The following is a 14,653-nucleotide window of genomic DNA, read 5'->3' on the forward strand; positions in this document are numbered from 1 at the left end:
GCAATGGGTGTGTAGTTAGTGTTTCCTGCTTCAAACTCAATTCGTCATTGATTGGCTATGATAAAACCAGTAAAAGAGGATAACTTCTAGGTGCTGCCCACATTGTCCATAAAAAATAAAAAATACCGCGAAATTATAGTCTTCTTTACCGGAAGATGAATGTCTCTGTTGTTCCTCATTGGCGAACGTGGCTGAATAATACCGTACAAGTTGAAAATGGCGTATCATATCAGCTGTGTGAAACATTTAACAAAACTTAATGGATGACTTTGCATTGGAATAGCACGCTAGTCCTTGTCAGATTAGTCCTCTATTTTCACTCAAAGGCCAAATTAGGAAAGCCGTTTCTATAAGTGCCAGATTCATCTTCGGTAGGTACGAAATTACCACAAAAGTATCCCTCAAACTATGGCCAAACTTATGTATTAGTATAACGAGAGTCCCACGGAATAGATACTTCTATGAGACCAACCATAACGTGCACACTGTAGATGTGCTTCAGGTGGTGATTCTTCCAAAAAGCAGTGGCATTCTCATTTTTGTATCCTCTGGCTGCGAATTTACATCCGGATGTCTCACCATAATCAGGTTTGTTCTCCCAAGGGCTGGAAGTTTTCAGGACATATTCTACATCCCCTTAACCTTCAGATATTTCAATATCTGGAGTGAACCGATCTCGTCACCGAGTGCACCATTTGCTGACCATCTCTTTCCACCATACAGAAAAAGTCTGGTGGCACCTGAAAACTTGGTCAAAGTTTGCTGGGGGAGATTTGATATGACACTACTGGCGATGATTTCGCCACCTCTATCTATCAGTGATCATTGTCACATCGTGCAGATTATCCACGAGGGAGGCTAACAGCAATAAGCAGATGCCACTGCTAGATAAAGCCATTGATGATTTCAAGTATGATCTACGAAGTGCTAAAGTTGCATACGATTTCCAGTTTTGACTTTTGGGCTCTCAATTTTTTTATTGATATCATAGAACCACCATCTGTTCTGTTGACTAAAGAACCGGAGTTGGCTGATGTGATGGAAGGTGATGCGACCAGTGCAGGAGCAGGACTGACAGGGATAGCTTGTAAACGTTAGGTGAACGTGGTAATCTCATAGCGTCACTAAATTCTGTTTTGCTTCAAATGTACCTTGTGAATCCTCAGCAGGCTCTCAGCTGAAGCATATTCCTGTGAACTTCAAACTTACAGGGCATTAGTAGATCATAGGCATCGATATTTTTCATTGAATGTGCATGAATGTGTGATGAGCATATAGTTCACTTATGACATCTGTCCATACTTCGTTTGCTTCCGATCAGAAATCTCGTCGTAATATCCACTGACGGAAACTCCCTTGACTGTAACGCAGCCTACTGTTTGATCGTAAAAGAGAGAAAATAAATCAAATTTTGGACACCCACCTGAAAAAGTTAACTCTCTGAAACATTTAGCAAGAAAATGTACACCAAGGATAGAGTTCGTTGCAAATTTAAAAATGTTGAAGAACGCAAGGTAGACCTTGCTCAAGTGATTAAGGCACGAGTTTGCTATTTCTCAGCAATGTATCCTTGTGAAACTCTAAAGCGGACGAGGGAAAATCCGACAATATGGCATAAGGATAGTACCACCGAAATCATGCAGACATCGTTGATAAAGATTCCTCGAAAACATGAATACATGGATATAGATTCGTGAAATTCTGAGGTTGGGATAGACACAATTTACCTCAACTTACTTCAAAAAGGTGGTTTGAAGTTCAATTCTTTGTTCTATCTAACCCATTATTCTGGTCCCTAGTGAACACAAGCTCACGGGTTCAACTCGATTACTACAGTGTCTGTAAGTTTCTTGCAATGTTCCCGACGTTGATAAACTGGTAAACCCCAAATATTCTACTGGTATTATTCTCAAACGTATTTTGTGACCAGGACTCAGATGAGGGTAGTTCGAAACTAACCGAAAAGAGACCTATTGGAAAAATTCACTGTCTACTTGTGTTTCTGTTGAAAATTCTGCATGATATATCCGACCTCACTCGTAACCGTCCGGAAGCATGAGCCAATGGCAAACAGGTTTCATGGCGGAATAGGTTCAGCCTAAACTACGGTCATGATGAGACAGTGTAGAAAAAAGTTTTTGAATTACAGGTCCATTTTATGGCTTACACACTTTGGAACGGTGATAAACGGGCATCTTAAGTAAGCTTAGTTTCTAGTTAAACGGACGAAGTCATCGGTCTTAGATCAAATCACACACTGGTTCGTACAGCATTCACCTTGAAAGTTGTGGCTGCTCATGATAGAGAAAATTTACAGTGGTGGCCAAGAGTGGCGTGCAAAATATCGGAATATTGAAGCATTACATCAGGAGACGATCAATGGTAGAGTTAGTGGGGTTGTGTAAGGTTACGAGGAAGTACTTCGAAGGATGCCCGTCGCAAGATGCATACTTTGATTAAATACAGGTATCAGTTACTTGGACTAGAAACAGATAATCAATTACTTCTCTATTTCTTGAGGGTCTTCCGTGTGTAATACAAGAATGGTGTATCTCATTCAATAGTCTCCAGAGTGGGTGGAAACTCCTCGTAACTTAGAAGCTGAACTCTCGTCGAAAACTTCTTGAACAGCTACAGTGTTCCTCCATGAGTTAGAGCCCGTTCGTTTGTACTGTGCGGGCTTGGAAATAAAATTTGAATCTATCGAACTCTTCTGAGAAGAGGCAGGGGCCACAGTGAAGAACAGAACACATATAAACTAAATGTTTCGGCCCTAGATCGTCGAATACCACACGTATTCGTTGAACGGTTAGTCAACCAATACTTTTGTCAGTCGGAATTATGTGAGCCAGTTAATTGCCTTGGCGAGGCCAAAAACCGAGTGCCAGTGGATCAGTCAATCAGGCTCTCAATGCCATAAAGCCCAGTCTTTCAAGCCATTTCGGCCTAATAGCTGAGACATTCAGATGATCATTAGACGATTATAGTCGTCACATCTTTGGGGACCAGATGGGTGATAGCATAGGTTTCAATCAAAGTGTTGATTTCGTAGTCGGTGTATTTCAACCGGCACGCGTTATACCTCACACTTATGTCTGAATGGACTGTCGTGGGAAGTGATCAGATTCTCCTAAAGTTACAACGTGTGCCGCTGTTTTACGGCTGTCTTTGGCACATCTTTGCATCCTGGCAATCTGATCCGAACACTGGAAAGAAGCGGTTGGGTTGAACAGAGCGAATAATCATGAAGCAGCGTATGGTAATTGAACATAAAAGTAGAACTTTGGTCGTTGGCGTGTTTGCTGAGTTGGGTAATTTGATTGCAAACGTTTCATCATTAATCGAGGTGACATCATCGGTGCATTACTGGGGAGCGTAGTGGTGCGCATCGGTGAGTTAGTGGTTGTGTGTTGAGTAGTGTTACGCGTGTGTTAATATTCGCGCTACCAGCAGAGGATGACCTTTGATCGTGATTAGTAGTTCGGTCGCTCTGTTGTCCTGTGTCCATTCGCCGATGCCTACGTGACTTTTGAGCTTGGCATCCTCTGCTGTCGTAATCTGGTCGATGCTGGAGTGACCTTTGTCCTTTCGAGTCCCGGCTTGTGAAAACTAATCCAAGGACAACCGAGACAAAATCAAGAAGAACAATTTGATGTACCAACTCAACTGCAACAAGTTCTACGTCGGAAAAACTGGGCGGAGACCATGCACACGAATGAAGGAACACAACGCGGCAGTCAGGAGACATGACCCCCTGTCCTTGATATCCATACACGAGGACCAAGAAGGCCACAAATTCAATCTGGAAAACGCAAACTTTGGTTGAAAAGAGTTCGCAAGTGGAATATTTTCTGTGATCTAGATACATAACATCTAAGGCTATTAGAATAAATGTTTCATTTTGCCGTCATTCTTGATTATAAGGTCATCCAAACCGGTAACCTCAAAAAGAAAAGCCCCACATTGGAGGTATTTGTAAATATTTTTGGAATTGCGTCAGAATTTCCAAGCAGTATTTTTACAAGCTGGGTTATTTTCCAGATGAATTTCTCGGAACTGTCCGGTGTTAATTCATGTCAACCAAGTGCTGTGATTTTTCGGCTCTGTAGCTAAAGTATGGATTTGCAAATCACCGACCTTCAGAGAGGATTAAAAACATATATATCAAGGCCGTTCATTCCAAACACCCTACTTGGACCGTTCTATTTTCTAGGAGCAAGGAATTATGAAGGCACTCGTATCAAACGTAAACTGTTAGGGTCAGACTGAAAAATGATGCATCTGAAAAAACCATTGTTGTTAAATATATTGTTAAGGTAAGCACTTGACACAACATTCATTTCTCATACACAACAGAGTGGCTCCATGTTCAAGCATGTTGCATGTCTAATTTCTTTTGCTGAAATTGGTGTTTAATTGACGACAGTGACTGTGTTTTCTGATGCAAGTCACTTCACGTTCACAAATATGTGAACGTGTATGATAGACTTACTTCACGGGTTCTTGAGGTCGGCAAATTACTTTCGTGCGCACTTGCCGAATTACGGTACTTGCGAAACGGCATCTTTTTGATGGGTCACAGTTACATCACATCTCTCTGGGGAATTCTGACCTGAGTACACTGCGCGTCCAGTTCACAATAGGCTGACCAACACATTTATTGGAAAGGAATATTGAACGGCAGTTCAAAGATGTTCTATCTGCAAGTTGTAATTAGTTTGGGGAGAATTGAACGTATCCACCGCTTGGATGTATCACAGTCGGTGTGATCCATTGTTGTTGTTGTTCGTCGCCTTTAAGAACATCGAAACTTAACTTGATTATTTAGAGCGATCGCTTCATTCAAACGAGAACTCACCAGAATCTGCAAAGAAGCGCGGCACGCTTAGCTGAAAATTTCTCATCCATTTGGTCGTCAAAGAACGCTTTCCAGATTTTGAAAATAAAAGGAGTTGAAATTAGTGAGCTTGTGGAGCAGTATTTAATCTCAGTTGTCTAGTGGTCCTACCAGGGTGCCGAACCTGTATTAATTTTTCAACGGGGACTGAATGCCAAAATCTGCAGTCAAATTTCTACAACTTCAGTACACACCGAAGGCATCTTATCCTGAAAACAGCAACGTGTGAAGCATCCATCTCACTAAGTCCGGATAAAAAACATTCTGGCCGACAAGCACAATGGACAACGATTTCACTGATAACCCGTCATTAACTCAAAATTGGATTACGTGACAGCGCCGTGGCAGCGCTCCATATCACACAGGGGTCCAGAAAGTATGAGCTCTGGCAGTTTACTGAACCAGTTGCTACCAGCGGATGGGAACCGACTGAGTTGACCATATAGTTGACCCACCTTCGACAGTTGGCTTGTGTTCAGTATCCCGATGCTTTTCCTGTCTGAAGGTCCTCTGCCGCACTCACGCAAAAATATACAACAGAATACATCCAACGCAACGCGCGAAATCCAAGTTCCCTGTGCTGTATTCGAGATTGCCATGAAAACTTGTGTTTGAAACGCTTTTGTGTTTTGTTCAGCAAAACAAAGGGGCTTTTATTTCTTACTGGTTTGTACTTGTTGTACAAGATTACCGGAGTACTCGGTCACATAGACGTAGCTGCATACGAGACTCAGCCTCCCTCTTTGGATGGTAATAGCTTAACTGTCTGAAGACAAAATCCGCGGTAATGTAGAGCTCTGAAAACGCACCAGACGAATGTCTTCGTCTTCCTTCAGGACACCCTGGTGCTACTTTCCCTCTCAAAGGGCTGAAAAGTAATAGCTTTTTCAGTGAGAACAAATCTTTAATATTTTCATAAATATTATTTACTTTTGGCCCATACACGACATGAAATGCAAGTTTCATAATGCACCATGTTAGAAAAGATCTACCAAGGATCTACCAGTGGTCCCCGGGGTGAATCATCAAGTGAAGCACTCTGAAGTGGAAGATTAAGGAACGAAAAGCGATCGGAATTAATTTGGAACTCCTCCAACCCACCAATTCAAGATTTTGACACCCACGCTAGACGACAAGAGCTGTTAATTGACACTCAACACTGATCTAGTGTGAAGAGGACTTACTGATTGGTTCCCCGTCTGTCTTATAACCTGGCCAATTTGGTGACCTGTTCACTTGGCCTGATGAAGCTTTTGTGTCAAAAGCGAAACGTTGCCCAAATAAAAACTACCGATTGTCATCAAGCTCTTCTGAAAAGATGACTTCTCAATCGGTTCCAAACCTTTTCCAATTGATTGAAAAGTATAAAAATTCTTTTATAATTAAATGGGGGTTCAATGAATCTCTCAAGCACGATGAACCGACTATCCACGCATTTCTAAAGCATGATACAGCTCCTCCACGTATGGTCGTGCTTCAAAACTCATGAAAGGGCATCGGTTTTTAATTTCCACCAACGGGTCTGAAATTTCCTACACGATTCTTATGGCCAGAGAGAAAAGTACCAAAGATTTTCGTTCTACTGTAAGAATCGCATCAAGCGCACTTTGCTACAAACAAGAGGCTACAAACAAACAGTCTCAACCAAGGGTCAAGTGAACTTAGGTTTCATAGCTTCTTCTTCTCCCGGAAAACATCATTTCCAAATGCTAATTCACTCTTCGTTTCCAAAATTGAGACCTGATTTTTAAGCTACTGACGTAATATAAGTAAACTGTTCATAAGCTGGTGTTGATCATTGGGGGACATTAGCCAGTGATTCTAAGGAAGCTCCCGCACGCAAGTTTCGCGTGCACTGTTAACGATGAGCAGGTGTCCATGTGAATTTATAAGACTTCTGCTCGTACACCGTTGTACAAAGAGAGCTTATGTTATGCTTTGACATGGCCGCGCACTGTGATCCTGACGAGACGTCAGATAGGTATGCGTGGTTTCCAGCATCCGGGGCTTTGCACAAAGGACTTTTGAGTCCTCAAATAAAGTCTGTAGTCCTAAGTCAAACAGTAAGCACAAGTACCGCTCACCCTAATACTGGCCTGTATTGAACGCTGTGTTTAGTAAAAAGAAGCAGAATCCTAGGGTTAACCACCTAGCATGACCACTTGAAACCAGCCAATCCACAGTCCTGTGGTTCCTGTAAGTCAACGAATTCTTATAGGCATTGCGGACGGGGCGCTTTGAAACGACATCTGCATGACGTCACTCATGAGCCACTTAAAGACTCACATGAAAGTGTTATAGAAAATATGAAAATCTCTTTGAAGTCCAGTACTATAACCCTTACCAACTTAGCTGTTTCTGGTTGAACGTCAACTGATAGACAAATTTGTTAAGTGGATTTTATCGACTACATCATTGAGCCATGATAATAGGTTCAAATAATACACATCTCACCTTAATGTCAGACTGTTGCGAAAATTCAACTCTTTCCAGTGTCCGATTTTGAGAAGGATTATCCTCCCATGGGAATTGTTGCTCAGTTTGCTACGTCAATGAGCGGACATACCTTTATTCTTGTGAGTAAGCTGTCAAATCTAATTAAGCTTAATCTAAAAGCTTACTTCCGAAATCCTACAGGACTTATACTAACAATTTTACCGTTGAGAATAATATTTTTCTTCATATTTACATTGCTCTTGTTTGATTATTCGTACTCCTGTCTTCGTAAGTCCACACCAGAATACCAGGACAGGAGGACAACTTTTCAGACGAGATATGAAAATGAACAACACGTATCCCACAACCTCCACCCACAACGAAAATTGCTTTTTTGTAAGTTTACTGAGCAAGAAAATGTATAGAAGATGAGTTTTTATCCATTGTCTTCCGTATATACCTGGTTTAAAGTTCCTCATTATTCGTTTTGGCATTCTCCAAACTTTCGAGCTTGATGAGAACATTCCAGCTTAACAACTCGTCAGTTTGTTAAATTACTGAGACTGATTCGAATGAAAATAAGATCAAAGGGTATTTCTCAAGCATGATTTCACCAGTGAATTCTGTCCGTGTTTCGTTGAGTGTCGAGTCGAATCTCTATCGCGACAGTTCCAGATCACCAGAAGATTTTGAAGTTTCGTGTAAGCGTTTGTTCTGCACGTGAGATAATTTGGTAATGAGAAGACCGCGACACTGTATTCTGCGTTACGAACTATTCCCAGTTCCATTTCCCACGTACCGATGGAGCCTTGGATCGTCGTATCGCATAAACATACTGACTGACCCTCCATCTGGAGAGGGACTGTGGCATCAGTTTGAACAAATTCGCCCTTAAAACGAAGTAAGGAGCAATAAGTTGAAATAAGTCGAACGTTTCTGACTATCAGAGGATGGTGAAGTCGATATTTTTCCAGTCCCAGTAGTTTTAGTCAGTAAGACGAGTCCCAAATCTAACTGCGTTAGATGACTGACAATTGTGCATCCACAGGAGCCATTCATTAGCCAGTTCATCCGAAAAATCTTGCTCTTTTCCTCTGTTCTTTTTTCATTGAGCATTTATGTGTGGTATCTGAAACGTAGGTGGAATCAAGTGATGTATTTCAAATGGGTGAAACACGTTTGCCCACTCGATTAAAGACTCACCAGTGGCGTCAAACTTGAGGACATATTGGGAGACTGCTACAGAAGAAACTAACGATACCGGTTTTCTAAATCAAGTGCTACTGTGATTGAATTTCAACGAGGAACAACCTCAGGAGTGTCTTGAAAGTCATTGTACTGCTTCTCGATCCAGACTAGGTTGAACTAGTAGTCGATTTATTGATTTCGATCACGCTCGAACAAATCAATCAGTATTATCTGCACACACATATAAAAACTCTAGACAGCTGACATACGAAGGACCGTGGCACTCGTAAAATGACTGCCCCAGTTCAATTTTTCCTACTTGTTTTCGTGAGCACCGCAATCGGTTAGTCTTCGCGGTAAAGGACAATTTCACATTTTTAATCTCTTTTTTCATCCATAACACAGAAACTATTCCTTCGAATCGAAAAGTTACTTCAACAGTGAACAGAGGCTAAATAAGTTCTTTTTATTTGTTACAGCCGTGAGACAGACTCTGGTATGCTATCATACTGATTTTAGCCTCGCAACTGGACAACTGGTTCAACGCACCGAAAGTAACTGTCGGTACTGCGCGGTTAGTTGACAGAATGGTTTTTTTTACATGTGGTGCAGTTCAATGTCTTGGTATTCTGTTTGACGCATTGTGATGGCCCAGGATGCTTGCGGGGTAAATTCTGGGGTCTAGTAAGCATTGCAAAAGCGGCGACAAAATGGGCACTGATCTGGAAGATTTAAGCAGACCAGAGAAGAGAACACAGGGGGTTGTTGTAAAAAACACACCGAGATCCAAACACGTTCACGATGTTTAGATATTCTTATTTCCAACTGCCCAACATGTTAAACCCTCATTAGTATCGCTGTTATTGTCCTTTCAGTTTGAGGAACTGTTCATCGTGGGATTAGGGAGAAGAGTTTATCAGTCATGCAGTGCCTTCTGTTGGCCGTATGAAGTGATAGGTTATGCACGGCGTATTTGCTGCCGAACATCCCTGTGCAATGCAAATTATGAGACAGGTGAGTATCTTGATAGCTGTTTGATAGCGGGTGAGTTTCCAGTCCACATAAGTCGGTACTCGTAGACGTGGATCAATTTATTTTCCCATGATAAGTTCTTTAAGGTATAGAGTACAGGTAAAAAATCCCAGTCCACAAAGTCGGTACTCGTAGACGTGGATCAATTTATTTTCCCATGATAAGTTCTTTAAGGTATAGAGTACAGGTAAAAAACATACGCACCTATGAAATTGTTATGGCTTCCTATCATCCAGGGGTGATTTGTGACAAGGTCAGCTTAGCGAATCAAGACAACATTTGACCAAATGATCAGTGCTCGCTTACTAACTTCTGTTGCAAAAAGTAAAATACATTCGTCTGTTTTTGGAACATTTTCAGCAAGGACTTTTGGGTACCTTGGAGATGTAGGAGACGTGGTAAGTTTTGTGCATGCGTAATCGATATCATATTTTCAATGGTCATCAACGAATCCTCGCCGTTAGAGTAACAGCGTTAAGGTGGTACTGAAAATTTATCGAATAAATTCGAACAGAGTCTTTTGAATGCCAGCTTCTTCGTTCACACGTAAGAAACTGCAAGGTAGCAAAATACTGTGTCCGGAAATATACTTTCATTCTAGTTTCAAGCGGTCATTTAACTACCTTGAAAAATCACTAACAGTGGCACAGAAGCTTCCTACTTAAGTGTAAAGTAGAGTGTTTTCGAACCACAGGTGAGATATGCCACAAAAATAACACTCGCAAAATAATATTCATATCCGTTGACTCATTGCAACCCTCGGTTTACCGTTGAGCCACCCATTATTTTGCATAAATTCCTGTCAAATTAAAATCACCCCGCCTATGTGTAGATTGCTTTGGACAACGTTCAGGGCTTTGTGATTTAATGGCCGTGATTATGGTAAGATGACCCTCTATGGCATGTTGTGAAAGGCTGTCGAAAACAAAATAATTTGAGCGCAAAACTGACTATGTCACACAAAATGTTGTTTCATTGTTGATCACCAAACGTGCTGTTTCAGAATAGTCGGCATCAAGTTAGTCGGGAAGTACTCTCCTTTGTGTTTTTGCCCTCATTTCTTTGGTTGTGTCGAGGATTTCGACCATCACTACCCCGAATGTTTGATGGGGTTCAAGCCTCGATTTCCAGCCATCCATCCGAGACAAGTAGACTGCATGGAAGCATTGTCATGTTGAAAGGTCGTACAGCCAGTTATCGAAAGAGGACAGTTAAGTACGAATCTGTTGTGTACTTTCTGTCCACTACTGCCGATTTTCCTTCGAAACCACCACAGACTTAGTTAAATAGAATCAGTCGCTAAAAATCCGTTGTATTTGCTTGATGTCGTGTTGGTGACACCTCGAGTAGACCGGACGATGCATATCCGATTTTTTTCTCATTGCAAATACTACATTTCCCAATCAGCATGATTCTCAGTTCCTCTTGATCTCTGTTGCATGTATCCGCGCTTAAACACAGAGCTGTTTTTATTCTGAGGTATCTTAAACGCAGAACAAACCGACCAGTTTAATCCGCCCACCAAGATATGGATTGCTCTGATTTGAGTTCACCAAACGCTTAGTGTGTTACTAAGTGCGTTCCTTAACTTGGTCACATCTGCTAACTTATTAGAATGGACCGGTGAATCTTCATTTTCGAATCCCCTCCTATTGGCTTTCTTTAATGTCAACATCCTGTTGAAATGGCGAGTAAGGACATTGACTACAGCTTTTTTCATTCAGTTTTGCATCGGTCCGTGTGCTACTTAGACCCATAAGTTTTTGCGCAATCATGTTTGCCTGTCAAGTTGTCATGGTGACGAACTGCACTTCACCAAAATCCATAGCACCACTATAAACCGCGTGTGGAAGTTGCTAACGCTCCCCTCACCAGACACATTTGGAGAAAGCAAAAGACAAAGCGGGGAAATTCTAGCTCATCAGGCCAACAGAATGGCTTTCAAGCTCACAGAAGCCTCAGAGTGAGCTTGGCGAAATCACGGGGCTAACTGGGTCTGCCAGATTGTTTACATTCAGCTACTCAGTATCCGTTCACTCCAACCAATGTAGCAGTAATTCAAAATCCCACGCTTGAACAAAGTACGAAAGGATTTGGAATGGCGATTCCCAAAGCAATTGATTCTGCTGTTGCCTTTGATGTAATGAACAAAAACACCACTCTAACGGATGCTCGTGACACAACCATTCGTCTCGACTAGCGTTGCACTATTGATCTGTTGTTGTTGTCGTTCGCTATATCGACTGTTATTTGCGTTGGCAGTTAAGTGACTTACAGGACATTACTGAAGTTATATGTTATAATTCACCGGTACTAATTCCGACATCCGTTTTTTCTTCTACTTTACCACAAGCCTGGTCAGAGTGGCATGGATGGGCCTTTCAACCGCCCAAGACAACAATGATCTCAGAGTTTTGCAACAGTTACTTTCATCCGTTCCATTATACACATATTGTTCGGTTGGTAACTGACTGACTTATGGGCTTTCGACCAAATTCCTGACTTAACGACCGAACATCGTCCCCTTCAATCGACTTGGACCGGGGATATCATGAAAATCATGGTCGGTCCTACAACTTTTTCGAGAGATGTATTTGCCATTCTTCAGCTTATTCAAAGATGGTCCTGAGCAGCTCCTTTCAAAAGCGCATTGCGCTAGCGAATATTGTTCGCAGACGATAACGTAATATAAGACCTTGAGACGGCACTGTCTGCTTTCTCCAGACAATTTCGTTCACCAAGTCAAAATGCTTGAAGCGTTTCAGCACGACCTCCTAACCAATATGATTCTATTTACTCCGTTGTCGGCATTGAGTCTTGCTGAACCAGAGTGTGATAAATTCGTTCACTTATGATTTAATGTTTAGGTCAGGTGTCAGGTGTCATTCTGCCGTTTGAGATAGATGGTCCTCATAGACTATTTGCTGTTGTGTTTCGGGTAATTTTTACTTTGAAAAGTATTCTATGGTGGAATGCTTTTGGATTCGTTGGAATCATTTCTGTGACTAAGTTGCAGGAACTCACGTGGACACCTAGTATTTATGATTTTTGACCTCAGAGTCGTATTGCCTAAAGAGGATTTGTGTCAGCTTGACTCAAATATCATGCTAAACTTGCAAGGTGGTTGATCAAAGACGAGGTAGTGATTTTACATTCGGCCATTTGAAGCAGGGCCGATTCGATAATCCCGATAACCGGGGATGTGCTGTGCAACTGTCTTTACTTTAGTGGAGACCAGGAACGACGAACCTCAGGAATCTCAATGGAGGTTTGGAGCAGAGAGCTCCTGTGTGAGGTGAATATGGGCGAGCTACAGTATCACACGCTCCAACCGCGCAGATTCAGCCAACGTGACGTGGTGTTGAGCGGTGTTTCGTTGACCACCTCTCAAATGCAGTTTCGTGACTTGTTGAGAACTGTGTCTGTTATTCTTCCACAGTAAACAATCAATATCTCGCGGGGTTTTCGTCAGAAACTCACCGGTGATTATTCCAAACAAAGATAAAACGTTTATACGCTGATTATTAGCTTTCCAGAGTAGATAAACTCCAATAACAGGACCAAGATGCATGCAGAAAAATTTGAACTGTCATCACAGGTCACCGAAAATGGATTGTAGTCATTTCGAAGTTGGTTCCATGAGTGAATCCTCTTTAGAATGCACTGCAGTGGAATGTTTGTAGGAGCAATCAGTACGGACAAGGAACGAAAGCTAACGGTGTTACTTTTTCTTCTTTTTCAGGTTATCATAAACTAGGCACAATAAGGGTGGACTTGTTTTCGAAAGGCTCTTCCAAGCTTCATCCAAACGGCTGCGTTTTATCCATACTTTTTGTTCAAATACATGAACAGATCAAGTTAATTCAGCCCCATGCATTATGAATTTCAACTAGGCTTACAACCCTGATTTGTGTCGCTTGGATCTTTAAAAGTTTGTGGAGATATCTCTCAGTAAATTTCGTCCCATGCAAACCTCAACAGAAGATTGCTCAAATCGATTAATAAAGCAGGTGAGTGTACTAAACGAGATTATTGTGCTCTACGTCATTTGAACGGTGAATAGCTGCCACACAGTGATCTTGCTGAGCAGCACTGTAAGCGATTGCACCCGAAGAACATAGTCACACTGTAGCTTATCTGAAGTACCGTGACCACTGAAAGTGACTATTGATATACCGAGTGGCAACGAATCAGATGGGCTTTTATACTGTACTATGGAGAGGTCAACTTACAATGAATATGAATAGTCGTATGTAGTAAAAGAAATACGTTCTCTCTGTGTCGACTGCTGCGTATGCGATGGATCTGCTTAGAATTCATTAGGTTTCCAAAACGTTCAACCACATACATGTGCTTAAAATAATTCAAGAAACAGCCTCAGAATATTCACTGAGGGTCTTCCATAAGAAGTCCGTATACACCCGAAGTCAACAAATCAGTGGATTCCTAGTATGTCGTTATCGTTAGAGGAGATACTGGGATTCGCAGAAACCTTTTGTCTCAGTCGGGAGAACGGCTTCAAATATCAGTGGAGCAAGAGCGCTTATTTGCTGCAGGCGACATGACTAAGTATTGTTAGTTTTAGCAGTTTCATTTCTAGCGATGAGAGCTGTACACTCAGCTTTGGAGTTCACCAGCAAGATCATTTCCCATGTGTGTAAACGCTTCCAAGACTGTGGTACCCAATTAATAGTCTTCCGCTGTTGGCTGCTCTTTCATTATCTGAAACACTTCTAGGGTACTTTGAAGACAAAATAAATTGAATGCGCCAGTTAAACCCCTGAAGTTTTCCATACTCTGCTTATAGCCTTTATGAGCTTTTAGAACCTAACAAAGCATGTAGATCACTTTCAGGAAGAACGTTTACGTGATAGTTGTCGAGACTAACAACAGTACATATATCATTTTCGATCCGGATGATACGATCGCCAAGCTGATCTGTGGTGAAGGTTTCATGAGACATTCATGCAGCGCATGGATTCCTGGGAGCCTTTCGATGGATCGCTAAAAGACAGCTACGTACACGTTACGTTTTTTTCTGAAAGTTGTGTAGGTCTCGGGAGAACGGCAGGTAGCCAGCTTGAGATAGGTCAGTCGTTA

At 41.8% G+C, this 14,653-nt stretch overlaps 1 protein-coding gene across 1 annotated transcript; it reads left to right on the top strand.

Annotated features, from left to right (window-relative positions):
- Positions 1 to 9,396: 9,396 nt before the first annotated feature.
- T265_14612 (hypothetical protein) lies at positions 9,397 to 11,753 on the top strand (the record flags this gene model as incomplete). Its single annotated transcript, XM_009174396.1, has 2 exons — positions 9,397 to 9,535; positions 11,572 to 11,753. Coding segments are annotated over 2 exons (321 nt in total), but the record flags the coding sequence as incomplete, so codon positions are not given.
- Positions 11,754 to 14,653: the final 2,900 nt, after the last annotated feature.

This window comes from Opisthorchis viverrini (assembly GCF_000715545.1).
Source record: "Opisthorchis viverrini unplaced genomic scaffold opera_v5_226, whole genome shotgun sequence".
NCBI lineage: Eukaryota > Metazoa > Platyhelminthes > Trematoda > Opisthorchiida > Opisthorchiidae > Opisthorchis > Opisthorchis viverrini.